The sequence below is a fragment of the Rattus norvegicus genome, chromosome 4 (assembly GCF_021556685.1).
Source record: "Rattus norvegicus strain SHRSP/BbbUtx chromosome 4, alternate assembly SHRSP_T2T, whole genome shotgun sequence".
Classification (NCBI taxonomy): Eukaryota; Metazoa; Chordata; class Mammalia; order Rodentia; family Muridae; genus Rattus; species Rattus norvegicus.
Window position 1 is genome coordinate 151,924,651 of NC_141537.1, and position 27,274 is coordinate 151,951,924.

General features: G+C 48.6%; 2 protein-coding genes across 4 annotated transcripts in view; one reads left to right on the forward strand and one right to left on the reverse strand.

Annotated features, from left to right (window-relative positions):
- Positions 1-431: 431 nt before the first annotated feature.
- Positions 432-27,274, reverse strand: part of Rassf4 (Ras association domain family member 4) — a 34,719-nt gene continuing 7,876 nt past the window's right edge. The window contains 10 exon segments of the mRNA NM_001024275.2: positions 432-1,837; positions 2,951-3,048; positions 3,731-3,852; positions 4,948-4,999; positions 5,210-5,311; positions 8,515-8,675; positions 9,300-9,391; positions 10,583-10,725; positions 19,998-20,073; positions 22,436-22,526. Coding sequence (NP_001019446.1) covers positions 1,777-1,837; positions 2,951-3,048; positions 3,731-3,852; positions 4,948-4,999; positions 5,210-5,311; positions 8,515-8,675; positions 9,300-9,391; positions 10,583-10,725; positions 19,998-20,073; positions 22,436-22,497 — 969 coding nt within the window. The 5' untranslated portion in view covers positions 22,498-22,526 and the 3' untranslated portion in view covers positions 432-1,776.
- On the forward strand, positions 13,774-15,865 carry Depp1 (DEPP autophagy regulator 1). 3 transcript variants are annotated; one of them, XM_087658883.1, is made up of 2 exons: positions 13,774-13,937; positions 14,729-15,865. In XM_087658883.1, exon 2 carries the CDS (start codon positions 14,753-14,755, stop codon positions 15,368-15,370), a length of 618 nt encoding a protein of 205 aa, XP_087515009.1. In that variant the 5' UTR covers positions 13,774-13,937; positions 14,729-14,752; the 3' UTR covers positions 15,371-15,865.

The following is a 27,274-nucleotide window of genomic DNA, read 5'->3' on the forward strand; positions in this document are numbered from 1 at the left end:
TCTCCAGAAGAGGAATTACCAAGGCTCTATCTTTGCTCCTCCAGGATCCAGTACAGGCCTGGCATAAAAGAATCAAGTCAGTCGATTTCTTCTGGACAGGTTTTCAACTCTGGAGTCTGGCTGGAAATTTCTATGCCCTTCTGATGCTAAAATTCTACAATTCAGGATGACTCTATTGCCTAGGCCACCCACAGACTACCACCAGTAAGTCCTTTCCTGTGTTCTAAGGTAAGGTGGCCTTGCCTCAGGCCTTACACCAATCCCCAGCTCACGCATGAAGGGAAGGAGTTCTGTCAGTGTCCACAGGTTCCAACAGGTGTTTCTCTGCCTACAACAGCTCTTCATAGTGTACAACAGCTTCAGAGATTAGAAAAACAGGTCAAGGAAATAAACACAACAAGAAGAAGCACAAGAAAGGTTGGGCCTGCAGCTTCTGTTCAACACAACAGACCTTTATTAAGCACTGAAGAAAATACAGTGCCAAAGAATCGAGGAGGCAAGAAACCTCCCTTGGCAGCTAAGCATCTCGGTGAAATAGAGCTGGGTCCAGAAAACCTAGGGGTGACATCCACCCTGCTTCGTGGTTTCACACTGCACAGCTGTTCTCACATTTTGCTCTTCAGGACTCTGTGAGAGGCTTTCACATGCACTGCATTGAGGATAGAACTCTGTCTCCAAAGGCTTCCATCACACTTCTCTTTAAATCTACTGGCCTTGGACCTCAGGGGAGGAAGCTGGCCTTTAGTTTGCTGTTAGACAGCCATTTCCACAATTGATGTAAACCATTGCATAGTTTTACAAATGAAGTTTTCTCATTCATGCCAGAGATTTCAGTCAGCAAATTGTTCTGTATCCATTTCTAGGGGATTAGAAGCCTTTTGTCCTCAAACAGACATTTTTTCCATTTTTTGTCGAGCTTTCATAGGATGTATTGAGAGCTGTCCCTATCCACTACAGAGAAAGAAGCTCAGTGCCAAGGAAAGCAAGAGACATATAGACATCCACAAGATGGAGTAAAGGGGACTGAACCTTCTGGAGCCACTGCCCAGCTGTTCCAGTGCTACACGAGTCAACTCCCAAAACAATTTGATGGACATATTTCTTGAAGACAACTCCTTTCAAGAATTTCTTTGGATCACACTCACAAGCTAAGGGTGATTTATGCCAAAAACTGATGAGATATTGATAGTCCTAGTCCTGATCTAACCTCTGGGCCAGGAATGTTGGCTAGGAAAGGAGGCTCAGAGGCCAGGACATCATGGTGAAGCAGTAGATAGAAGCAAGCCACGTCTCACGGCTGTTGGCAGCTCCTGCCCCAGTTCAGTTCCTGAGTGGCAATAAGAAGGGAAGACCAGGGGTTCATGGTTCACATGGATGATAAGGGCAGGGACTTGTGGCCATGCAGAGGCTCAGAGACAGACACTGGGCAAGCAGATGAAGCCCATTCTCCAGGGGCTGGGTGCTATATTGCTCTCTCAGACTGGAAATACACAGGAACAAGGCTGACCATACTATTCAACCATACAGTGTGGCCGGCACCGCAGTTCCAAGGCTCTTTATTACCATCTAGGCCAGCTTTGCACATAGATCCTGACTAGCAAGTTCCTGGGTGTGCCTTACGTGCTCCCTATGGTACCAAGACTAGAGACACAGGGTGCTAGGTAATCTGTGGACAGGTGGAATACGCATAGGTACTGGATTCCTTAGGCAGCAGGCATCGGTCAGTGATCAGTTAGGGCTGGGTCCCTGAGATTCCATGTGTACTTGCTACCACGGTTACTTGGCCTCCACCAGCTGTTCCAGACGCTGCTGCATTGTCAGGCGCAAAGCTTGGAACCTGGAGAGAAACACAAGGGGTTTCACTAAGGCTGAAGGGCCAGGGAGGTGAGAGCAGAGAGAGAGGGGAGCAGGGAGAGCACTGCTCCCAGCTGGCTGACCAGCAGCTACCACCTCTGTCCTTCACCAAAGAGGCTCAAAAGGGCAGCGGATTGTGCAGAATTTCAAATAAAAATGCTGGCAGTTCTATTCCAGACTCTCTAGTAGGGACAGGGATGTGCTGGGATGCAGATCAGGGCTATAGATCAGGTTTCAAGAGACAATGTCTGAGCCAGGGCCATGCAAATAACCCAAGCTGCATCCTTAGCCTGGGTTTCCGATTGCTCTTCCCAACCTGAATCTATTGGCCAGGTGATTCCCAGGTCTCTGCTGTCTTTAAAACCCTATAGTGATGTGGTGGATTGACAGGACACTCTAGAGTCTCTGCTGAATCTGAGTGAGGCCCAGTTGCACAGAAGGAAGCCTGTGGCTTTCTAGGGATCATTAGCGTGAAGCCAGAATCCAAGCCAGTCCCTACTCCAGGCTCTCAGAGTAGAGAGAGCAGCTTGATCTCCCCTGCCCAGCCTTCCTGAATGATCTTCATACATCTCTGAAGCACAAACAGATCACTGGGACTCAAAGCATCATAATGTCATATAGCCTGCCCTGCTGCTGGTGACCCTTGCTCCCTCAAACAGCAGTCAGAGATTAAATGTTAACAGTCACTGCTTCCCACTGGGCTCAAACTTCCTACCTGTAGTAAGGCCTTGGACCAGGCTGAGGTTGTATCCAGCAGACTCTCTGTGACTGTTTTTCCTTGAGAGCTTGTGAGCTTGGTTATTAGCAGAACTAGAAAGCCAACCCAGGGCTCACCAGGCTCCTTCCCTTTGTCTTATGCTGGAGAAGAGGTCCAGCCTGGATGGGTGCATGCTCTACATCAGAAGGCTAACACCCTAGCTTGCTATCAGTACTGAACAGTGGTGTAGGAGGGCACTACTGGAGGCCAAGGTCAGCAGGCCTCCCCCACTGTACTTGGTATCTACAGAAGGGAGAAACCTGCCTGCTTGGACAGAGGAATGCCCCTCAGATGTCCTCTAATGGCCAGAACCGTGTCTGGCCAAAGGGTAATGCTTACTTCATGGTCAGTTTGATTATTTCTCTCTCCTCCTCTTCTTTTAATTTTTCAACAAAGCTGTCCAGAACTGGCATTTCGAACTTAATGTACTGGGCAACCTAGAAAACCCAAGAACATCAACATGTGCTTTAGATGAGAAGCCTGGGGTGTGTTGTCCACAGTGGTCCAAGCCTACGTCCTGCACCCACAGGAGCTGCCTCTCTTCCCAGCCCTGCTGCTGGCATTACTTTACTCTGTGTGCTGGGAGAATGGGGGACTGCTCTTATCTCAAAGCAACCATTAGCCATGGGAGGAAACGCCGTTGAGCTGAATATTAGGAAAAGCATTCAAGTCTGTGTCTTTGTCACCCTGAATGCTCTTGGCATGGGTGGGGGAGTCTGAATACCATTGTGCTCAACAATGAAATGAAGCTGTCCCAGCCCTGGGAAGCTGAGGGAGTCAGCCACAAGGTCTTCTTGGAGACCCCTATTCTATGGGCCCTTTTGTTTAGGGGCTGGATGTATGTGTATAGTGTTATCATTGAGACTCAACACCTCTACCCTTGTGTTGGCCCTAGTCAAGGGCCCCTTTGTGAGTCCTTAATGTGATAACAAACGCATATGCCACTGAAAGAAAGGGGCAGGGCTGGGTTCTCCTGGGACCCCAGTTCCTTCTGTCCCCACAACTGACAGCTGTGGGCATCTAGGACACACTGCCTGAGGAAATTGGTCATGATCCTCTTCAAGCCTTGCCTTCCAGTCCCTCCCTGTGGAACAGGCTTTCAGCTCCAGCCCCACTCACATCATGGGGCACTTCCTCACTCAAGTCAGCTTCCATCAAGAAGATCTTGACAATTTTCTCACAGGGCCCATGCAGGATTCTGGATATCAGTGGGTACTCACAATCTTTCAATTTTGTCTGCTCTGAAATAGAAATTTACAAAATTCATGGGATGTTAGGATTGCTCACCTATCCATGTGTGTGTGTGTGTGTGTGTGTGTGTGTGTGTGTGTGTGTGTGTGTGTGTATGTAGGTATGTATGTATATGTTTATTCAGGACAGGAGTATGATAAAAGGGATGTATTCAGACAATCTTTCTCAGACCTCTGTGGATCTGCATCTGGGGAGATATATGATTCCACTGAAGGGCAGCAGAGCTGGCCACCCTGGCTCGGCTCTCTGCACTCAGGATTGACGCTAGTGAGAAGAAGCAGATGCCTTCCTCACTTGCCTAGCAGCAAGACATCAATCTGTTGAGGCCTCACTCACATCTACTGTCAGACGTTAGATACTGTCAGGACAGAAGTTAATCACCAGCCCCAACTCTTGACCCTTGTTAGCCCAGAGGCAGCAACAGAGGAACCCACACAGTGAATGCTGCTAAAAACTGTCCTCGTCTTCCATTAGCCACTGATACTTGGTCACCATCCTGACTCAAAGGGCCCTTCGCCCCCCAGCCACCTTCATCTTCTCACCTCTCTAAAAGTTGACTTCCTTGCTATGGCAAAGGAATTCTGGGCATTCCTTTGAGTGAGTCATCTCTGGGAACTGCCATGGTTACGTGTGATGACCCATTAACAAGCTTCTTTCCTCTTGTAGACCCGCATTTGGTTCATGTACTTTGTAGGCCCATCCAATGAGCGGTAGCAGAGGAAAAATAACTGCCCTGCCCTATCTATCATTTAATAAAGGCTTGGCACAGAGAAAATAGGAGCAGGGTAGACAGAGGGGACCACAGACTTGGGAACACAGGAGATGCTTAGCAACAAGGAGCTGCCCATGGGCTGCCAAGGGATCCATGGCAGATCCAGGTTGCAGCCACTGGCACACAAGTCCTACTTTCCTAACTGAGCTACATAATGATCCACTAATGAGAAGAGTCTGGACAGAGTTCTTCCTACACTGTTTTAGAGGGGTTCTCAGAACGGAACCAAGTTTGATGGTGGAGAGGAAGTGTGGGGAAGAAGAAGGGGTGGCACGTCATGCTTGCCACGTGAACACCGGAAGCTAGCACTTACCCCCAGACTCATGGACGGTGTAGAGTGCGAACTCACTGGGGCCATCTTCTACCTACATAGGCAGGCACAAGAAATCAGACCACAGCAACTTTAGCAAAAGAGAAAAGACCAACCTCCCACCCTTCCTTGCCTAGAATCCCAGGGACACCGGCATATCAGCTTTTCCCCCAGAGCCAAGTCAGCCAGTCCAGGAACCCTCAGTCCTTCCACTCTATCCAAGCACCAGCCTCTTGGCAAGGCTGCTCCCTGAGGTCACACTTACCCGGAACTTGTTTAGCAGCAGGGTGAGTACCTGCTGGGTGGTCATAGTGCTGTTAACCCGGACGTTGGTCACAGACCCATAGGCAGGCGTGAACACCGAGGTCTGTAGGGCAGATGGATAGCTCAGGGCAGGCCCACAGGAGACATAGCTAATGTTAAAGTTCTGAGCAGACCCAAACAGTGGGAGACTACTTCTTAGAATACCTGTCCCTTCCCAATCCTGCAAACCCATCACCATGATGTTTGTTCCTAGACCTGGGAACACTCAAAGAGCTATTACTCTGAGGAAGAAGCTTAACACTGTACACATCCATCAATAGCAGCTCACTGGATCTTGGAAACCAGAACCCTAGCAGTAATTCACTGGGGTAGGACACGGGGCTCTCCATCACTCTTCCTACCGACAGCGTCGGCATCAACAAACACCTGTGAACTTAGGCTCAAAGCTTTCAGATCTACCCACTTCCCCAAGTGCTATCCAAGCAGAGGCCTCCAGTCACACGATGGCATTTGCCAACAGGCCCCTCCCTCTCACCTTCTAACATATTCTCCATATCATTCCCTATAGTACTACATTTAAAATACTCCAAATAACAAAATGTGGTCTGGCCCAGCTTCATACAGTCCCACCTTGGTCTTCCTACGTCTTTTACTCCCAAAGAGACCTGATGGATCAGAAACAACCTCGAAGAAGAGTATCAGGCCTGTCTGCCATTGTCAGAACCCCCTTTTAGAGAACATATAAGGCTTCCTGTGGCATCTCCACTCACTCTTAAACACTCGTGATGCCAAGACCCCCGACAAACATGTGGTGCTCCCGCTACATGGGTCTCTTCACAATTACTAATTTAAATATTCATGCATACATTTTGAGACAAGTTGTAACCATACAGACCATGCTGGTTTGAACCTCAAGACCTTCTTGCCTGACCTCCTGAAGGCTAGAATGACAATTTAGTATCACCGTGCCAAGCAGATAATTTTTACTCTTTTGTGGTCCTGGAAATTGAGCACAGGGCCTTGTACATGCTAAGTACCTATGAGTACTCCTCCACCATGAAGAACAGCGCCAGCTCTCTTTTTTTATCTTCAGATAAGGCCTCACTCTGTGACCTTGAACCTCTTGCACAGCTTAGGCTGCCTCAAAACAGGATCACCTTGCTTTGTTACCATGCTTGGTTTATTTATAATTTTTTGCATGGGAAGCATGTTGCATTTTTTTTTGCAAGTATCTTGCCCCTAATTTATGGTGGTGTGACTCATCATTCTTTTTTACTTTAAGACAATGCAAAAAATATACATATTCCTCAAATCATATCTCAAACTAAATCTGGATCCTCCCGCCCACCACCATTGAATAGAATACAATGCTACTCTCCATCCCGGGCAGCGACAGTGTGTACAGCTCCTGGTTAGCCACATAATCATCTGGAGAAGCAATCAGAACTCTCCAGGGGACCGTGCGTGCTTCTGAGCCCAGATGCACTGTGACTTGGGTGCTACATCTATTTCCACCTTAGGTTTTCAATTAGAATAAGCTCATCAGGGACACAAGTAGACTGCCAGTCAGACAGCTTCTGTGGAGAAAAATTACCCAGGACACTGTCTGAGGCTTGGGAAGGCTGCTATAAGCACTCTAACCAGACACTGAATGTGGGGAGCATCTGACATGTACTCTTGATTCTCACAGTGGCCCTCTAGAGGACCTACAACTGTTCCTATTTCCTGAGAAAGGAAACCTCGGTTGGGAGGTTAAATACCTCCTTAGGGTCAGCCATCAGGAAAGGACAGTGCTTCTTCGTGTGCTTCCTACTCCCTTAAAGCTGGTGCCTTCCAGCAAACAAAACTGACCCCGCTGCACTGGGCCTGCTTACTCTACCTGAGACCCACAAGCACTCCAGGCCACAGGCTGTACAGCAAATGAGCCTTTAGGACAGTGGTTCTCATCCTTCCTAATGCTGAGACCCTTTAATACATTTCCTCAACCATAAAGTGATTTTGTGGCTACTTTACAGCACCAATTTTGCACTATTATGAATTGTAATGTAAATATATGTGTTTTCCGATAGTCTAGGGTGACCTCCTATGAAAGGGACATTTGACCTCCCCCTGAAGAGGCTGTGATCCATAGGCCAAGAACCACTGCTTTAGTGCCAAAGAAACATGGGAAGCTCATCAGGTACTTCAAGGAGGGGAACATTCTTGTCAACAAGGCTGTTTGTTCTGCACAAAGCCTGCCTTGGACATGGTACCAACCAAGTAGAGACAAAGGTCGTTGGTTTACTTTCTTATCCCAGTGAATCACATCTGGATCTGAGTAGACAGGACAAAGCAGCATGGACACCTCCAAGAATTAGAAGGGTCTGGGAACAAAACCCATGCTGTTAGTCATAACAGTTTAGGGAAATGATAGCATGAAGTACTAGTGGACAGTAGTCAGGAATAAAACCTAGAACAAGTACCCCTACCAAAAACGTCAGTACCTAGAATTAGTAATTTTCATTGTTTATGGCTTAGGGAATCTGTACCCCAACTTCTAAGAACATTGTGTATAGAAGTACAAGGTGAAAAATGGCATTTTTGTTCTGGTTAAAGACTCTCTGCAGTCCAGGCTTCCTTCCTATGAATCACTCTTTTAGAAAGGCAACAGTTCCAGTTGGAAGGTCCCCTCTCCATTCCCCAGCAGGGCAGGATGTGGCCTGTCACCATGCACTCCAGCTCCAGGCAGGGCCACACCCAGACTGCTACTCACTCCATTTATAGTAACAATCAACTTGTCCTTTTTAGCTCACTTGTTAATGGGATGATGTAATTGGGGAAGGTGATCTTTCCCTAAGGTCAGTACAATGCACTCTGGTACAAAAGGAGACGTGCTGGGAACTCAGAAATCCCCAGGTTCTCTAGGCACACCTTAGCAAGCAAGTGTAATTACCCAGCTAGAGCTGCAGCTGTGTACATGATGTTCCCATGACCCTGAAAGGGAGCCTCACAAGAATGGGCCAATTCAAGATACACTTGGCATTATTGTCTACTTAGGGCTTTCTTGCTCTGAATCCATACACCTTAGAGAATGGGTGGGTAGTGGTTGTGTGTGGGAAGCTCGGCTGTGCATGGGAATGTTATATGGCCGTGGCATTGGGGAAGAGCCTGTCACTCTCTTGAGCTTTCCGTATAGGGCAACAGCAGTTATCTTGAAGTCTAATGGAGGAATGGGACAGATGCTGAATGTTAGGGGCCTGCTCCTCTGTGCTGGGGAATAAGCCCTGCTCCAGCTTCAGAGCCCAGGAAAGGGCAGAGGGACTTCACCTTGTGGTTATAAAAGTGCCCATTGATGGAGAACCGGTGCCGTCGCATCTTCTGGGCCTCGCCCGGTGCCCGGGATTTGCACCTCCTCTGGATTATACAGCTGGCATCACTCTTTGTCCGCATAAGCTGCGGGACCTCCTCCTCTTCTTCCTGCAGGGGTCCTGCAGAAATAAATAGATGAGAAGGTGGAGGGTAGGGGATGGTCATGGCTCCAGCAGTGGCACTGTCTGTTGGATGTTGTGGCTCGCTGGAGTCCTATAGCCATGACATACTGTAGAAATGGCAGAACCAGGCTGATGCTGGTTTGGATGCTGGGCAGCAGTTGTGTTGGCACCACAGTGCCTCTCATGGTTGCCACTGAGGTATGTGGTCACCCATGTCCTCTGAGCACTCACACAGGGACAGGTCCTTCACCAGGTGCTAAGGAAAGGGTACAAAAAACACAGGCGAATGATGCCTGATCTCAGAGCAGAATGCAAGGATGAGGTTCTAGAGGCTTGGGATGAAAGAGAACAGCGCCCTCCATTGAGTCCACTTCCTTTTTATATCAAAGCCCATTTCAGAAGATTCAGGCCAGGAACCTAAGGTAACACTTCTATAAGCCTCTGCCTTCTTTTCCATAAAGGAATGAAGAAGAATGTGTGGACCCGGTTTCCTCCTGTGCAGGTGCTTAGCGAGGCTCTCTCATGAGACGGAAGCAGCCGTTCCTGCGACTCCCTGTGGCTGTTCTTTGGAGACTGTGTACATCACCCAAAGCAGGCTGGGGTCTCCAAGGCTTTGCTTACCTGAGCCATCTCTGGAAACCTCTCCCTTATTTGCAGGTTGAGTGCTAGGCTCCTCAGCAGGGACCTTGCTGTCCTGGGGTGAAGCGTCCTTTCTGAAAACAGAGAAGCACAATGCTCAAGTGGCTGGGACAGAGAAAAAAGCCGCTCTGCTTTACCAGGCAGGACACCATGGGTGAGGATCCCAGAGGCAGAGTGTGGCGAATTTTATCAGCATAATAGAAAGCTCCCCATAGCATCTGGAAGGAGTGGGTGCTGTCCTTTCAAATGAGTAACTGTTCTGAGAGGCACCACAGACCAAGTGCAAAGCCTGTGTCCGTGCGATCCTGGGAGGTGCGCTCAGTCATGTTAGTGCCTGCACAGCTGTGCAGCGAAAGAGCTTGTGGGTCTACGGAGTCAGGCAAGGTTACCCTTGGGATCAAATCTTCAGCCCTCTTGGCAGGACTGATCTCCACCCCAAGCCAGAGAAGACAGTAAAGGAGAAGGAGTAATGAGAGGAAGTAGCATTTGGTAGAGGGACTAGGGAGTGAGAAAGGGGCAGCCTGGGGACAGGTCAGAACAGCACGTGCTAATAACTATTGATCCATCTCTCCAGCTCCTCCATATATAATGCTTTAAAAATAGTGCCTCAGTATGTAAGCTGAGCCTGGGTTCAAACTCAGAATTCCTTCCCCACCTTCAGTTTACTGAGTGTTGTAATCTCGGGCATACTTTCATCCCCATGCCCATCTTATCTGCATATCTGGCCAAGGACAAAATTCGGAATGTTTGCTTCTGAAGAACTAACTGCCTTTGTCGTGATGGTAAAATAAATCAGATCTTAAATTCTGGTAAACTTATGCAAACAGAATCTGTCACTGATGTAAAACAGTAGCAGCAGGAAGATGAATTTGGGTGAATCCCTAAAATTCCCTTTCAAGGAGATCCCCGTGGGCTGAGGACGCAGCTCATTGGTACAGCACTTAGCCCTGGGTTCAGTCCCCAGCACCATAAAGCAGGCGTTGGGATCATGAAACTATTCTCCTGGAGGAGGGTCAAAGGTCATATAATCATCACTAGGGAGGGTGCCCTAAGTAAGATTGTGTGTTGGGGTGGGTAAGGCTAGAAAGGACTGAGGTAGCCACTGAACGAGAGAGGGGTGTGATCTGTGCTCCATGCCTAAGCCCCAGTGAGGTGTCTACCCCAAGGCTCAGGATACTCCACATATAATGAGGTGTATCGTGTGGTGCTCGTGATAATAGACATCGCAGAGGCCTCTGGCTCTGCTCCCCCTGCCAGGCACTCACTGGAGGTAACTGAGCCGCTCAGGCACCCATGTGGCAGAAGGCAGGTGCACTCGTTCCCGATCATCCTGCATCTGGAGCCGGATGGGCCGTCTAAGTCCCCAGGCGATGTTGAGGAGTCCTTCGATGATCAGAGTCCCTTCTTCCTGTGGGACCAACACAGGTCAGTCTCTTCAAAACAGCAGTTTCCCTCAAGGTTTCTGTCCTTCCTCTCTGTGGCCTGCTCAGGAACATGATGCTCAGGCCCTCCGCTCCACCCGTCCTCCCGGGGAAGAGCGAGCAGTGTGTACATGCTTCAGTGCATGAGGGCAGGGGCCTGCACGAGGATGCATGAAGCGTTCTTTCCGCTGCTAAGTGCAGGCCTGGCCAAGGTCAGAGCTGGGGCCAGCATGGAGCTGCTGAGTCAGGTGTCCCCCAGGACACTGCAAGTGTCTGGCAGGCACGTCCACACTGCCGGGAGGAAGCACAGCCTGGGGAAGCATGCCTGCCTCCTGTGCTGGGCTAGGTTCCTTGACTCAAACTGCACTGGGACAAAGAATCCCACTGCCACCAGGTTCTACTGGACATCCTACTGTCTCTGCTGTGCCCCAGGTCCTTCTCTCCACACATCCAGACAGCGGTAGTACCGACTGGCTCAGCTCACTCTGGACATTCATGGTCTATCATGAGTATTTCATGCTGTTTTTATACTGGACCCTCAACCTGCTCTGACTTCCTTAAGTCTACAAATGAAACAACTGCTACCCAACCCTAATTCAAGCATTCCATCCTACAGGCACCCACCTGACTCTGTCTCAAACTCCTTCTGTCCTTGGCTCTTTGTCTCCAATGTATTTCCAGCTTCCGTCTCCATGGGACCCTCTAGGTTCTCTGTACCCTAATGGTTACTCCATGAGCAACTGTATTGCCAGAGACCTACCTGAACCTCTGGCAGCTCTCCAGAGACTCCAGCCTCACTCTCCCATGGGTATCTCACCCAGTAGTTTATTTGCTTATATGCTTTAGGCCAAGAACATTTAATATACGAGTCCCCCCCACACACTCCTACTCCCCCCCCCACCTCTTTTCTCTTATCCTCTCTTCTCTTTAGGTATTTATTCAGTGATAGTCTGCATCCGGCTACCACGGTAACCATAACTAACCTCTTTCTGTCTCTATTTGCATCTTGGATGGTGACGCCACCATGGACGGGCCGGCTGACTACGATGCACGATGACTAACAGCATGCTGAAGATGTTTGTGAGCACAACGGATGCTGGGGATGCGTGGGTCCTAATTAAGAGTTCAGTCGGGCCGCCTAACCCACGGAGCAGGAGGCCTAAGCAAAGTCTGTGATTAGTTCCTTCCTCTGCTACCGAGTGATTCTCAGGCACAGTGCTGAGGGGCTAAGTGAGTCTGAAGCCTCCCATGCCTAATGACTACTTAAACGCACAGTGAGGTGGATTTGCAGTGGGCACTTCCCAGTGGATCTCTAAGATTCATTCAGCTTGAAGAACTGTGATCCCCACTTCTCTTTCCTCCCCACCACTCTTGATAGGCACCATTCTTCTTTCTGCTTCTATGAATTTGATTTGTTTTGAATTCCACACCGCACTTAAGTGAAATTATACAGCACCACCCCCCCACCCCGCAGTCTACTCTCTCTTCGTTGTCATGGAACGTCTCCATGAGAACAGGGATACCAGGAGAACTTCTTCACGTGAATATGGCCTCAGTCCCACTCAAGGTGTGGTTCCCATGGTCAGCTAACAGTCATATCTAGTTTCAAACACCTCACTGCCCACAGAGAGAATAGTCTAAGGTTATCAAAACCACACACAGCTTCTTGATATGGCCCTGTAGTGTTTGCCTTAACAGTCAGGCCAAAAGCTGGAGTCTAGTGGGATCATTCAGGTGTAAGTGGGGAATTGCCGCCTGACTTAAGCATTGTTCAGTATCTCCCGTGCCTTTACCCAAGGCACTAACACCACCCTTGGAATGCACAGATGCGGGACCAGCAGCGCTCTGTGCCCTCTGTCCATCTCTCATGTATCAGATCTGAGTATACTGTTCCCTCTGAAACTCCTCTTCCTCCTGCTTCTGAGGGTAGATGATCAGAGGCTCTGAGGACTGAGAAACTCACTGCTGGTTCCTTCCCAGGGTTGTCCACCTTGCCTTCAGCTGCCGCTTTGTTGGTATCACCCCTAGAGTTCCCTGGTTCCTCACAGCCCGCCATTAGCTCGAGCATGGCAACTGGCAAAAGCCACACAGCAGCTCCTTACTCAGACCTGCAGTGCCCTGCCATTGCTTTGACATCTTCTGGGCCCCTGACCTGGACCATGCACATAGGCTCCCATTGTTCCCCGAGTGTGCCCAGCACATTGTCGTCATAGGGCCTTTGCATGTATGTACTGCTCCAGCGTTTTTAGATCTCTGCACCAATGTCACCTGTAGAGAAGATATTTCTGACAGTCTCACCTGTAGTAGCAGCTATGACGCTGCTCTACAGCCTTTCGGCACCCTTCCTTGCAGCCATCATGAGTACCGAGTCACTACCCCTGCCCACTGCTGACTGGATCATCCTCCTCACTGGGAAACAGGCTTCCTAGGTGGCGATTTGTCTGCAGTATTTACAGTTGCTGCACATGTCTGGCCAACAATGGGTAAGCAAATTTCCTCTTGAAAGCATCGCATCTGAGGTGTTATGAGAGAAGCCAGACCAACGGTTGGGCTGCCCTGGTGCCTGTGTAAGGGAATGTCCTTCACCCTGCAAGGCTCATGTGTTATCACAGTCATAAGTGCAGGCCTGGGACTCAGCAAAAATTAGTACAAGGCTGGTGTGTCATGGGATCACAGGGGCTAGTGTCATCCATAGTAGAAAATACTGTGTTATACCAGACATTGGCGGAAGCCTGTGAGGGTCCTATGCTGTTCCCAGGCTCTCCCAGCAACCCCTAAGCTGGCTTTGGTTTCTATCCCTAGTGAAGCTGTCTAAGTCAAGGCGTGGTGGCCGCCCCACACCTCACCCTACGGTGTAAATATTTCCCAACCTCCTGCAGGCACATACACACATTCCAGGCTGGCATCTGGGCCAAGCCCCACCCTCTGTGCTTTCCTCTGAGAACCTTCTGAAGCGCTGCTATTTTGAGCTTTTCCTGACAGTGATTGATGACTGGAGGAACCGTTTAAAAGCAGCAGCGATTGTTGGATTTGCCAGACAGCGCAGGGGGAGAAACCATAGCACATCGTCTTGATTGTCCTCTCCCCAGTGACCAAGAGCTAGAGACCCGGCTGTGATTGTCCTTCTCTGGGTGCTTCCTTTGGATCAGACAATCTTTACTCTTCTAGACTTCCTGCCACCCTGACTGCTGACTTACAGGTAAGAAGAGCAGTTGCCCTTTGGTTTGATGCTTTTAAAACACGGGGACTAGTTAATCTCTGAGAGCACTTCCCATCCTGAGCTTCCACGGCCTGGCTACTGGATAGTGTGTGCTGTTGACCACTATAATAAGGTGTTTATCCAAGGATTTTGTGCTTACAGGAGAGCTGTAATGTCAAAGCTCTGATTCCAGGAATTCCCCATAATATCCCTGCCAGTGGGCTGTTTATAACCCTGCTTTTCAGACGGGTAATTAGAGGTTTAGAGAGGGGACACTGTGGAAGGTCTTAAATGGCAGAGATGAGTTTGAAACCAGGGTGTTCTCCGACCCCACATTAACAACCCCAGGTTCTCTTATCTGTTCATTCCTCGGTTTGAAAATTTTAATTAATTTTACTCTATAGGCATGGATATTTTGCCTACACTAAAGTATATGCACTACACACATACCAGTCAGATCCCCTGGAACTTGATTAAAGATGGTTTGAGCCACCATGTGTGTGCTAAGAACTGAACTCAGGTTCTCTGCAAGAATAGGTACTCTTAACTGCTGAGCCATCGCTCCAGCCCAAATTATCTGGGTATTCTTAAACCACACTAATGATGAAGTCTTAGTTAGCTGCTTATTTTGGTGTTAGTAGGAAGGATAAGTGGGGGTGGGGGTGGGGAGTGAGCCTTGGTCTCAGATTTCTGGGAACCCAAGCCCCATGTAGCTTCTATGATGAGGGGGAGTAAGTAGGAGGGTGTCAGGCATGGTGGACCCTCACCACTGGTTTTCTCTTGGACAATAGGTTGTTTTTGCTTTATTAGCAGCAATGAGGTCCCGCCTTCTGCTGCCTGTGCCCCATTTGCCAACGATTCGGGAAACTTCAGAGGAGCTATCGCATGGGGCACCTGGGCAGGAGCCTCCAGCCTCTCCCAGCCTGGATGACTATGTCAGGTGTATTTGTCAGCTGGCACAGCCTACCTCAGTGCTGGACAAGGCCACAGCCTGGAGCCCTCCCAACAGATCCTGCCGGCCAGCCTGGCCTAGAGAGAAGAGGCACCAGTCCGAGTCTCTAGAAGATAGTTCTCCTTGCTTCAGCAGCCTACAGCCCACACTGCCCGCTCCCGGCACTGACAACCCTCTGGACTGGCTCTTTGGAAAGTCACAGGAACAGCAGACAGATAGAAGAGATCTACCCAACAGGACCGGTTCTTCAGGTCACTGGGGTGTGCACAGACAGATGGGCAAGGACTCGGGGAGGCCTTCTGAGGCCAGGGTACCTGAGTACTCCCTGGGAAGAAAGCCAGGGCACAGGCACCAGACCTCCAACCTGAAAAGCTGGACTTCTAGAAAGCCCTGCCAGGCCTTAGCATCCGTCTCCAGCTCTCGCCCCAGCAGCATCCTAGGCACTCTCTATTTGCATCTCCCAGTGATTCATGAACTCTAACCCCTCCCCAGAAAAACTCATAAAGAACATGGAGGGTCCTGTGACCTCCCCAGCTTCTCTCTCCTGTGGTGGACACTTCCTGGTCTGCAGGGATTGGGCAATTAATTCCTAGGGAGACCCATTCTTTAAACGGTGATGACAGTCTAGCTCCCACAATGCAGCTTGACTGGTACTGTCTGTTTGTGACTGGCTGGCCCATGACCTTGAAGTGACTTAGTTTCTCTTCCTTAGTTTTATCACGGTTAAAGTGAGTGTAGGCGGAATGACTACCTCTCAGATTGCTCTAATAAGGAGATGCGGGCTGTACTCTGAGTGGCAAGAGTACACAGTTCAGGGTGGCTGCCATAGTCTCACAAGAAACCAAGGGCAAAGGGGCAAGGGAAGGGTCTCAGCCCCATAAGGCAGACTTTCAACTGTCCTAATGTTGTGACCTTTGAATACAGTTCCTCATGCTGTGTGATCCCCAACCATAAAATTATTTTTGTTGCTACTTCATAACTGTGATTTTGTGGCTGTGATGAATCATAATGTAAATCTTCATGCTTTCCAATGGTCTTAGGGGACTCCTGTGAAAGGGTCCTTCAACCCTGCAAGGGGCCATGACTCACAGGTTGAAAAACACTATCTTAAAGGCTTCCAAGGAAGGGCCTGGCTCTATGCTCTACCTTTAGACATATATTTCCAGAGGCCCAACAAAAGACATGAGGTGTCAGCAGATGTACTACTCTGTTTCATATGGACTGTTGCCTAGGTACCCAGGGAGCCTGTGCATTGCAGTATCAGAGAATTTCCATGCTTAGAGCCGAAACAGAATGCAGCCTGCAGTCTGGGCCTAGTGGCCTCATCTCTGCTTATCTATGTGCCCACCAGCTTCACCTAGGCCCAGTTACAGAAAGGAGCACAGCAGGCAATTGTCCAACCACCTTATTCTGGCTAAGTCTGGATGCCCTGAGGCTTTGGAAATCCAGACCAGCACTGAGTCCCCACGGCCCAGAAGATGTCAGCTGCTGGAGGTATCTACCAAGCAAGAGGGTGAAGGCCAGGGGTGGTGATGGGAGGGTTTCCTTTCTGAGAGGGGTAGGTGTGGTGTTGGAGGTTGGAAAAGAATCAGGACTCAAGGCTCAGCACCTCATATGGGCAGGAGTCAGCTGACAACACTCAGGCTGGAAGGGTCTCGGAAAAGAAGGACTTTAACCACTTTGATGCCCTCTTTCACATGTGTGTTCGCAGAATCAGAATGCAAGTCACACACCAAACAGAAAACATTTCAGACAAGCGATTTGTCTGGTTTTCTTATTTGTAAAATGCAGGACACCAATGCGATCCCTCGCCCTTAACAGGAGTTGGAAATCTGGATACGTGGCTATGGATAGAGGTTACAGCTCCCCTCAGTAGCCTCAAACTGACTTCCTCTAAGACAGTCCCTAGGCACAATGTCCCCATGCATCATAGGAAGACTGACCAACCGCAGAGGGGGTACCTGGCTGGAGACTACGTGGGCGGCTACCCCCAGCCTCTTTATGAAATTGGAGGGGGGGGGGACACCTGACAAGTGACATGGCATTAGTGACTGTTACACCGACTCAGAAGTCATGCTGCTGTAAGACAGTCAGGGAACTTGCTGAAATACTCTCCCATGTGGAAGGTGCTAAGTGACAACTTGAGAAAGTTCTCTGCCCCACAGCGCCGCGCCACACCTGGCTCCACCCAGTGGGGTCCACTAAAGATCTGGGGAAGGCGGTGTACCCAAGCTGTTGAGCACAGGGCAGTCTAATATACACTTTGTGCTCCCAGGGAACAGCTGTGAAAGAGCTCAGGATGGAAGGGTCGAGGGTTACTTCAGGATTAACTCATCTTCCAGGCCCAAGAGAGGGGGCAGTCCCATCCTTCTAAGGGTCAGAGTATCTCACACAGTGGAAATCCAGAAGATAATAAAACAGAATGCAGTGTGGCACATGACCACCAGGGGGAGACTATGAACCACTAAATGGTTAGTATCGAGGCTCGTCGGGAAATCCTGATCAGACAGCCTGTGTAGGATTAGTTAGTCTCTGATCACCCCAAATAGGTTTATATATCAGCATTTCCGGAAGACAGCCAACTTCAAAAGGTACTGACTCTTCTACGCTTTTCATTGTGACAGAAGCAAATTACCAAAGGCTAGTTTACGGTAGCGGGGGCTGGCACACCATTCTCCAGTCTCCAGCGAGACTGCTCCCCCTAGCTTTTAGAAAGGTCCGTGGGAAACAGTTGCCCCACAGTGTGGCCCCACCCACAGATTACCTCATTCCCTACAGGCATCCCACATGGCAGAGAGGGAGTCTGTCCCCAAACTGAACAGTCAGGCCGGAGCTGCTACCAGCAAGCAAGGCTTCTGACAACCGGGAGGGTCTGTCTCTTCCAGGGCACGCCCGAGTGGTGAGCACCTCAGCGTTGAAGGTACCTTATAGCCTAGGGATCAAGAGTAACAAACTGCCCCCTGTCTGAGATCTAGTTGGTGATACCCAATTCCTGCCTCCAGTGAGTTCTAAATCATATGCCGGAAACAACCTCCGTCTTCGGAACCACAGCATCCTGCTTCATTTACTCCAAAGTCCTGTGAATTGAACCATCCTCTCCAGGAGGGAGAGGGGAGGCTCAAGGGATTCCAGAAGCAAACAAACTGTGCGTGTCTAGGAAACTCCAGATTCACCAGCATCCTCCCCAAGGATGTGTGTGTGTGTGTGTGTGTGTGTGTGTGTGTGTGTGTGTGTGTATGTGTGTATATGTATGCATATGAGTATATATGTGTATGTATGTGTATATGTGTGTATATGTATGCATATACGTGTATGTATATGTGTGTATGTATGTGTATATGTATACATATGAGTATATAGGTGTGTATGTGTATGTGTATACGTGCATATATGTGTGTATATTTATGCATATGTGTGTATGTATATATGTGTGTGGGTGCACCACGCATGCATGTGCATGTGCGTGTGTATGTATGTGTATATGTGTATATATATGTGTATATGTATGCATAGGCGTGTATGTATATATATATATATGTGTGTGTATTTGTGAATATGTATATCAGCTGCTGGGGGAGGGGATTCTGACCGGCTGAGGAGAGTTGAGTCTTCCTACCTATAAGTTGTATACAGTTCCTAAGGGAACTTTCATGAGTCACCGCCCATGCTCGGGTGGCCTTCTTAGTGAAACAGCTGCTTTTGAGTCATTTCTGCTCCTCCTGAGTCATCCCTCGCCAATACTCCTGGACCACTAAGCTGGTATGGTCCTGGTCTGTCGTGGGTTCCTTTTCTAGGCTAGTAGGTTAGCATGTGCTTTATCTCCCCAGATAACACAACTAGAGACTTAACTTCTGAGAGCCTCAAGCTCTTTGCAGGAGAAGGCCTGTGATAATAGAGGAGAGGCAAAGTGGTCCAGAGGTCCAGATTTCCCCCGGGGAACTGTGACTTCCTCCACCTGCCTGTCCTTGTGACACCCAAGGACAGGACATTCTGGGATTGTCCTATAGTAAGTACCTGGGACATGGGATCCTGGATGGCTAACTGCAGTCTGAGACTTTTTGCACTGCTTAAGTAGATGAATGACAGGGGCTCATTCCTGTCTGCCAGAACTCAGATTCTGGACTTGCGGGCTTGCCTCTATGGTGGTTGTTAACCCTGAAAAAAGCACACGTGGTCTCAGACTGCCTGCTCACTGTATCTGTTAATACTGCAGAAGGTCCTGAAAGGGGTTTCCTGGTTTCACGGATATCAAGTCAGTTTGCCCCAAGGGTTTAGAGTTAGTAACACAAGACCCTTACTGTGGTTAGCCCTCTGCCGGACAGGCTCTCGGGCATGAGTTTTGCCAGCCACAAAGTTCACTTATTTTCCATCTGGGTGGTCACAAAAACTCACAGCACCCTCAGAGCTACCCAGCGTTATCCCACACAGCTACTCCACAGAAGGAAATCCCAAGTGCCAAGCTCAGGGTCTTTCTATATAGCTCAGGCTGACTTAAAATTTATTAGGTGACACAGACTGGCTATGAACTCATGGTAATCCTCCTGCATCAATTTTGGAATGCCAGGATTAAAGGAGTCTGTTAATTTTTCTCAAGCTTGAGCTTCTATCAGAATGCCCTGAAAAGTTTGCTAAAACTTAAAGGAAAGTTTTTGTCCAGTGTGTTCACACAGCACACTTGCATGCACACATGTGCATGCATGCATATGTACATGTGTGTGATGTGTGTGTGTGTGCATGCGTATGAGTGGGCATGCACATATGTAAGATTTACGTTTCCGTCCAGTTCTTTAGTCACAGTGACATAAAGACCACAGCAGAGAACCATCTCAGTCCCAGAAACACCCAAGGGTGAGGAAGGGAAACCTAGCCAAGACCCACCCATTACACCCTGTGCTTGTGCCAGCAGTCTGAGGTGGGCACAAGTTCCTCACTCACTAGCACAGGTCAAAGACCAATGCCTCTCTAACCACATTTACTTGCCTGCCTCCCCAACTGGCACTGAAAGGGCCAGGCTGCATAACTACCCTGGGAACAGCAGGTGACCCCAGCCATCTACAAAAGCCAGCACAGATGCTGGCCTTTGAGGCAAAAAGGGTTATAGGTCTCACCTCTCGGTGTCTTAGCTGGAAGCTCCTGCCCTCGTGGTAGCAGTTGTAGGTTTTAAGCAGGCTTAAGAGCTCTGACCTACAAAGACACAGACACACAGGAACACTTGGTGAGTGGAGAAGCCGCCCTCAGGCAAAGCATCATTGATACCACGAACCTCATTCTCTTCATGTGTAAATGCAGTAGTGTACAGCTTTGTCAACCACATCTACTCAACCAAGAGACCCAATTGTCCCACCATGACACTTGACCTTTCATCACCCTCCCAGCAGCTCTGCATCTCTGCCCTTATAGGAACTGGGTGAGAAGGGCAGTGAGGAAAAGGTGCTGAGAAACAAGCAAAATTTCCAGACAGGTTCCCGCCCCACAGGAAGCACTAGATATGTGAGCATGTTCACTGTAGGGCATGTGTGCATTTTCACTGTAGGGTATGTATGCATGCTCACTGTAGGGTATGTACGCATGTTCACTGTAGGGTGTGTGTGCATGTTCACTATAGGGCATGTGTGCATATTCACTACAGGGCATGTGTGCATGTTCACTATAGAACATGTGTGCATGTTCACTGTAGGGTGTGTGTGCATGTTCACTGTAGGGTGTGTGTGCATGTTCACTGTAGGGTGTGTGAGCATGTTCACTATACAGTGTGTGTGCATGTTCACTATAGGGCATGTGTGCATGTTCACTATAGGGCATGAGTGCATATTAACTACAGGGTGTGTGTGCATATTCACTATGGAGCATGTATGCATGTTCACTATAGAGCATGTTTGCATGTTCACTACAGGGCATGTGTGCATGTTCACTATAGGGCATGAGTGCATGTTCACTACAGGGTGTGTGTGCATGTTCACTATGGAGCATGTATGCATGTTCACTATAGAGCATGTGTGCATGTTCACTACAGGGCATGTGGGCATGTTCACTACAGGATGTGTGTGCATGTTCACTATGGAGCATGTATGCATGTTCTCTGCAGGGTGTGTATGCATGGTCAGTACTGCCTATGGGCAGTCAGTCCTAACAACCTCCCTGTGCTCTCCTGTTACCCGCTGCCTCCAGAGACCTCGGTGGCTTGGATTACCAGCTGGCTCCCTGTCTTGACTGTTCAGAGGTCAGTCCTGGGATGAGGGTGACAGGGTCCAAGCAGGCCACTTTCCTCAAACACGTTCTCCCAGCACACTGGGAAGCGACTTTGTCCAGGGGGTGGTCAGGACAAGGAAAATCAGCAGAGCCATAGGTCTAGGCTAAGGGGTTATGGGGTATGAAACATGCAGGTGAGTTTTCAATCTCACAGAGGTTGGAAAGGGGAAGACGGCAGGTAAAGGTAGCAAGGTATACTTACTGAACCTAGCATCCAAGATGCTTGCCTGTCAACATGGAATCAGCGGGGGCTGGTACGCTGTGTGTGTGGCATTTATCAGCTAGAGTGCTCTGACTTTCTGGACACGGTCTCTGGCTGGACCCTGCTGCTCTATCACCTTCCAAACAGCCTCCTCAACCCCGCTCACAGCACAGGAGAATGATGACACCCTGGGGCTTAGGTTCTGTGCATGATGCGGAGACTGGGAACAACAGGGGTAACCATGTGCTGCTGAGTGGCAGCGCTACGTGAGGACTCCATGCTGCATTTGTCCCGTGCCACAAATGTGCAAAGGCTGGACACAAAAGTACTGGGAAGTGCACAGGTCTGGGAAGTTAATCATGCCCAATTTTAGAAAGTATTCATGCTCAGGACTCAAAAATGAAAGATAAAAATTAAAAAAAAAACTGTTTTTAAAAAAGAGCTTCTCAGGCTGGCAGGATGGCTGCCAAACCTGGCGATCTGAGTTCGAGCCCTGAGACCCACACGGTGGACAAAGGGAGTGGTTCCTGTAGGTTGTTTCTGACCTTCAAATAGTTGCTGTGGCAGGCACATCCCACCCAACACACACACACACACACACACACACACTCACACACAAATGCACACACACACACACACCTCACACACACAAAATCACATAAATAAGTATGATAACAATATGCTTCTCTTTAGTTCAGAGAAAATATTCTAAGAAGTTTTTATGAGACAGAGTAAATAAAAAATAAGCAAAGTTAAAATATGTCAATAAAGTATACTTTTTCATTAAAACCCACAACTGGATTTTTAAATTGTTTTTAAACTGCAAGAGTTTTCAAATAATTCTAGTCTGTCAACACATTAAATACTGTCCCTGTAGAGCTCCATGGTCACCCCCTTCTTGTGCAAATACATTTCTCAAAGAATTCCATGATCTCCAAAGAGGGGCAGCCCCCCAACAAAAGGATTGGCCACTGTCCCCAGGGCACAGTGCCACATCTGAAGAGTTCTAGCACCAACATCCTGCCCCCCATGCAGGAGAAGGCCACAGAGGGCTGCAGAGCTCCCTTCACCCCAACACTGCACACTCAAACGTACTTTAGAATGAACTTGCTGTCGCTGATGGGCACATGAGAACTGGGCGAGCAATCTTCCTTCATCTTCAACTCTCCTCAGACCCGGAAGTCACCTGCCAGAAGGATGACAAGGGACGCTGTCTTAGTTAGACTTATGATTGATCAACACAATTTAGGAAGGGAAGCATTTATTTGACTTACATTTCCACATCACTGTTTATCATCAAAGGAAGTCAGGACAGGAACCTGAGAGCAGAAACCTGGAGACAGAAGCTGGTGCAGAAGCAATGGTGCTACCTACTGGCTTGTTCATCAAGCATGCCTTGCTCAGCTTTCCTTCTTACAGAACACAGGGCCCCCAGCCCAGGGATGGCACCCTCCACAATGGGCAGGGACCGTCCTCATCAACCACTAATTAAGAAAATACCTTACAGCTGGATCTGATGGAGGCATTTTCTCAATTCAAGTTCCCCCTTTTTGATAACTCTGGCTTGTGTCAAGTTGATTACCTAGGGCAGGTGTGACGGTCGGGGAGCAAGGGGAGCCACATTCAGTGCTGTCCAGCACCGATATTCCTAGGGCGGACATTTATCCATCCTCACGACACACTGGCTGGTTAAAGTTGGAAGCATCAGGTCAAGGAGATAGCCTGCCTGTCCCTCCAGAAAGTTCTACGAGTTCTCCAAAATTCTAGATCAGTTCCTAAACATTTTAAGCCACACACTCTTTTCTCTTAGGTGAGCATTCTGGATGACAACTTCTAGGCTTTTCTAGAGTCTTCCAAAGCTAGTCTGGTCCTCTTTCTTGCTTTCGTACTGAGCTGGGGTGGTGATCCCACCAATTACTTTGGAGTCCGCTCCCTTGGTCCAGCCCCCTCGGGGACGGGGCTTCATCTAGATCTCGTTTATTCCATGTGAGCTACGGAGCAGTTCTGTGAATTGTCTGGTCCTTACAACACTATGAAACATTAACCAACGTTACCTCTTGTCCTGGGAAAACAGGATAGGGGTGAAGCCAAAAATCACAATGAACAACAGTAGGGTACTCTTTAAATGCAGGAGTCAGGATGGCTGATCTGGTCTCTGAACTTTTCTACTCTATATGGCTCCTGGAAAATTCTTAACCCATGTCCAGCCATGTGGAGTTGTGTCCAGCCTCCAGATTCTGTGGCAGACTCAACATTCAAGCTCTCTCTGTCTCTTTGCCACTTGCAACCATGGAAGCGTGAGGGCCCTCATGCCTGAACATACTGCCTTCAGGAAATATGACGTACAAGATCCTTTCTTTCCTTCTGGCTTCCTTTGAATTACAGTTACTATCCCCTGTCACATGTAGGTATGCTCTGAATTCCCCCAAGGGATCCCAAGACGGTGACGGTTCCCATAGCCTGTGATTGAATGCCTGCTCAGCTTAGATATAAACCTGACTGGGTTGTGGCCACAACTTATAAAGTTTTAGGTACAAAAACAAACGAAAACATCACATGGATTATTTTTCTGTCAGAATATTTGCGGACAGAAGACTCATTTTTACCAGATCCTAGCAACGTAACACCTAATTATTTCTTAATGCGTGAAGAATTTCATCATTTCGCTTCCCTCTGGTGTGTCTGGCTAGACAGCACAACTGCCTTTGGGACATTTAATGACTACATTATTAATTCAAACAAGTAAACAAGAGTTTTAAGTTCCTTAAACTCAAGCACTGATACCCTGACAGCCGGTCTGTCAACAGACATGGCTTCTAAGTGACTCTAACAGGTGTGTCATACATAGAGTGTGCATGTAAGGGACATGGATTCTTTGTGCCTAGGCAGGAAGAAGTCTGATAGTTAGACTTCATCCAGCTCCTCAGAATGGCATCCAGTTTAAAACTTGCCAGCTATTTATTTCTACATTTTCCCACTTAATAATTCAGGACTATGGTTCTTCCGGTTATAGAAAGTAGAGATAGGCAAGAGTTACTGCTTTCTGGCCGAGGACCCTGACTGAGGGTCCTTTCTGTTTGCTGGGCAGTAAGATGAAGCCCAGCACACCCTCAGTACCAATGCAAACTCTACTCTTCATCCCCCTGACTCCATGCCTGTTAACCTCATCATCCCTAAGAGGATATTTGATGAAGCAGGAGAATTACTATTGGCTGGGAGAAATGGGAGGAACTGGGGGATTTGGGTTTAAAGGTAACCTTAGAACTATCCCATCAACACAGCTTTGCCCACTCTAAAGCCATGGCCCAGGGAGAAGCCAGGCCCTTTGTGGGGCAGACTTTGACCTATCTAGTACCACAGCACTGCCCCAAATGAGAGCAAAGCTGGGAATTCCCTGTGTATTCTTGTTGGCCCAGCAACAGGGGATTCAAAATAGAGTCAGTTCCCTTTGCTTGGCTTGTTGAAAATGTGGGTGTGTTCCTTCCCTAACCGCTGTTGAGCAGAAATGCTCAGCTCTGGGGAGTGCCCTGTGTTGGGGTTTCTGGGTTTGCACTGGTTCCTGGGACACATGGTGCACACTCATTACAGGAAGGACAGAGTTCACTCAGAAATGATGAAGAGTTTCCCTTGCTTTCCTCTGCATTTCCATCCAGTGTCTGCCATGTCCTTCGTGAAGCCCCACTTTGCCCACCACACACAGCCCTGTGGGGCCATGGACAGTGCCACCAGACAGAACTGGTAAGGTAGTAGCAAGTTCAGAACCCTGGTAGATCTCATAATTCTAGAGCTCATAGTTGAGAACAGCATGAGTTTGAACTAGCTCCTGACCAGGTTCCTGTCCTGACCACGACACCTCGCTAAGAGGACCATGACAACTGGTCACATGGGTAGCACAGAACCTAGAGGTCTCCATGCTAATGAGGTATCTAGAGTGTTTACCCAATGAGCTTCCATTCCTGGGCATCTCTTCCTACAAATGGTATTTAATCTCTGGTTCACCCTGAATAAGATATATGCATCTTCATCTGCCATGAATAAAGCAGTTTGGACAAGCAAAGACTGTCTCCTACATCAAGGACCACCATCGGTGGTAGGGGGAGGCTTTCTTTATACAGAGTCTGGCCTAAGTCTCCCCTTAGAAGGCCCCTCTGTGCTCCTAGCGCTCATTCAGAGCCAGATTCCCTCAACCCCAGCTTATTACTGGTTCCCAACTCCTCCCAGTCCCCAGCTGAGTCTAGGTTCACAGAAGTTTGAGAACCTCAGCCTCTGTCCCGCCCCCCCCCCCCGTTTTCACCTGGAAACACCTTTGGGGGACCCCCTATCCTAGACCGTGTTTCACCTTCCCTGAGTGGCCTGTTGGCAGCCCGGCAACCCAGCACTGAGGAAAAAAATGCCCCTGCATTTCACCTCTCCTAAGCAGCACATAGACAGCATTCCAGCATCCAGCATCGAGGAGGTGGGAAAGCAGACCTACACAGCCTCAGAGTGCCTGACACGTTTTCCTCTCACATGGCTTGTGAAGTGCTAGGCACCAAAAGAGTCTCTCCTGATCCTTAGCTGTTCCTCCAGCAGCACACAGAAGCAGAGCAAGCCTTGGCCAGGGTGGGGCCCAGTTTCTGACCTGGGGCTTCTTCAATATTTATAATCCTATTTGATTAAGTGATGCTCCTAGGGGCACCAGTGCACAGGGGTGTGTGTGTGTGTGTGTGTGTGTGTGTGTGTGTGTGTGTGTGTGCGTGTGTGTGTGTTGGGGGGGGGGTTGATGCCCTTCTGCCTCAGCACTTTTCTATGGCCCATTGTGGGAAGACAAAGTAGGTCAGTCCTTCCAGAGTCGGACATACAGCAGTAATACAAAATCTAAGTCAGGCTCGTTCCTGTAATCCCAAACTGAGACAGGAGGATCCCTGCAAATGGAAGTCCAGTTTGGGCTCCCGAATGAGATTATATCTAAGAAAGGAAAACAGAAACTGTAGCCATGTCCAGGGTTAAAGGGAGGGCTAATTTTAGGGACAGTTGTTAGAGAGTCCACAGGGAACTGGGGACACGTTCCTCTTTTCAAATTGTAGATCTTGAAACCAGAAATCTGGTTTGTTTGGTTTGGTTGGGATTGCTTTGGTTTTTCAAGACAGGGATTCTGGCTGTCCCTGACTTTTTGTAGACCAGGCTAGAATTGACCTCACAGAGATCTGTCTGCCTCTGCCTCACAAGTGCTGGGCTTAAAAGTGTGGGCCACCATGCCCAGCTGAAATCTGGGTTTTTATGGGTTAGTATACCGCCACTTAAAGTTTGGTGCTTTGGGCAGAAACACTTGCTACCCCAGAACAATTATGTCAAATGATTAGCAGCCTTTCCCAGCTCCCTGAACTTGGGGTCATGTTACCTTTCTTCTGCAAAAAGGACTTGTGTGACTCACTTTCCTGATGGCTCATTAACAACCAGTTTTCTGACAGCTACCCACAGTCACCCCCACATGAGCATACATGCGGGATAATTAGAAGTGAGGCTCTATGTATGAGAACAAATGTGCAGTTTTTATCTCTCCAAACCTGGGCTGCCTCACTTGCTGTAGTATTTTCCCAGTCTACCCATTTTCATGAGGATGCCTACATATTTTGGTTTTTAGAGGCTGTCATGAGTGTTGCTCTTCTTTCTGATTTCTTCCTTGGCAAGTCTGCTATGGTTTTCTAGAATTTTTTTTTTTTTTGGCCAACTTTTCTACCCTGTGACTTTGCTGAGAGTGTGGTGTATTCGTTCTGAGAGGTTCCTGGAGATTCTTCAGAGTATTCTAAGGACAGGACTATGTTGTAGCAAATGGGAATGATTGGCTTCTTCCTTTCCAATCTGTATCACTGTGTTCCCTTTCTTTTCTCTTTCTGTTTTCTCTATGACTTCAAATACTATATTTTGAATAAAAGAGAAAGACAGTACCTTTGT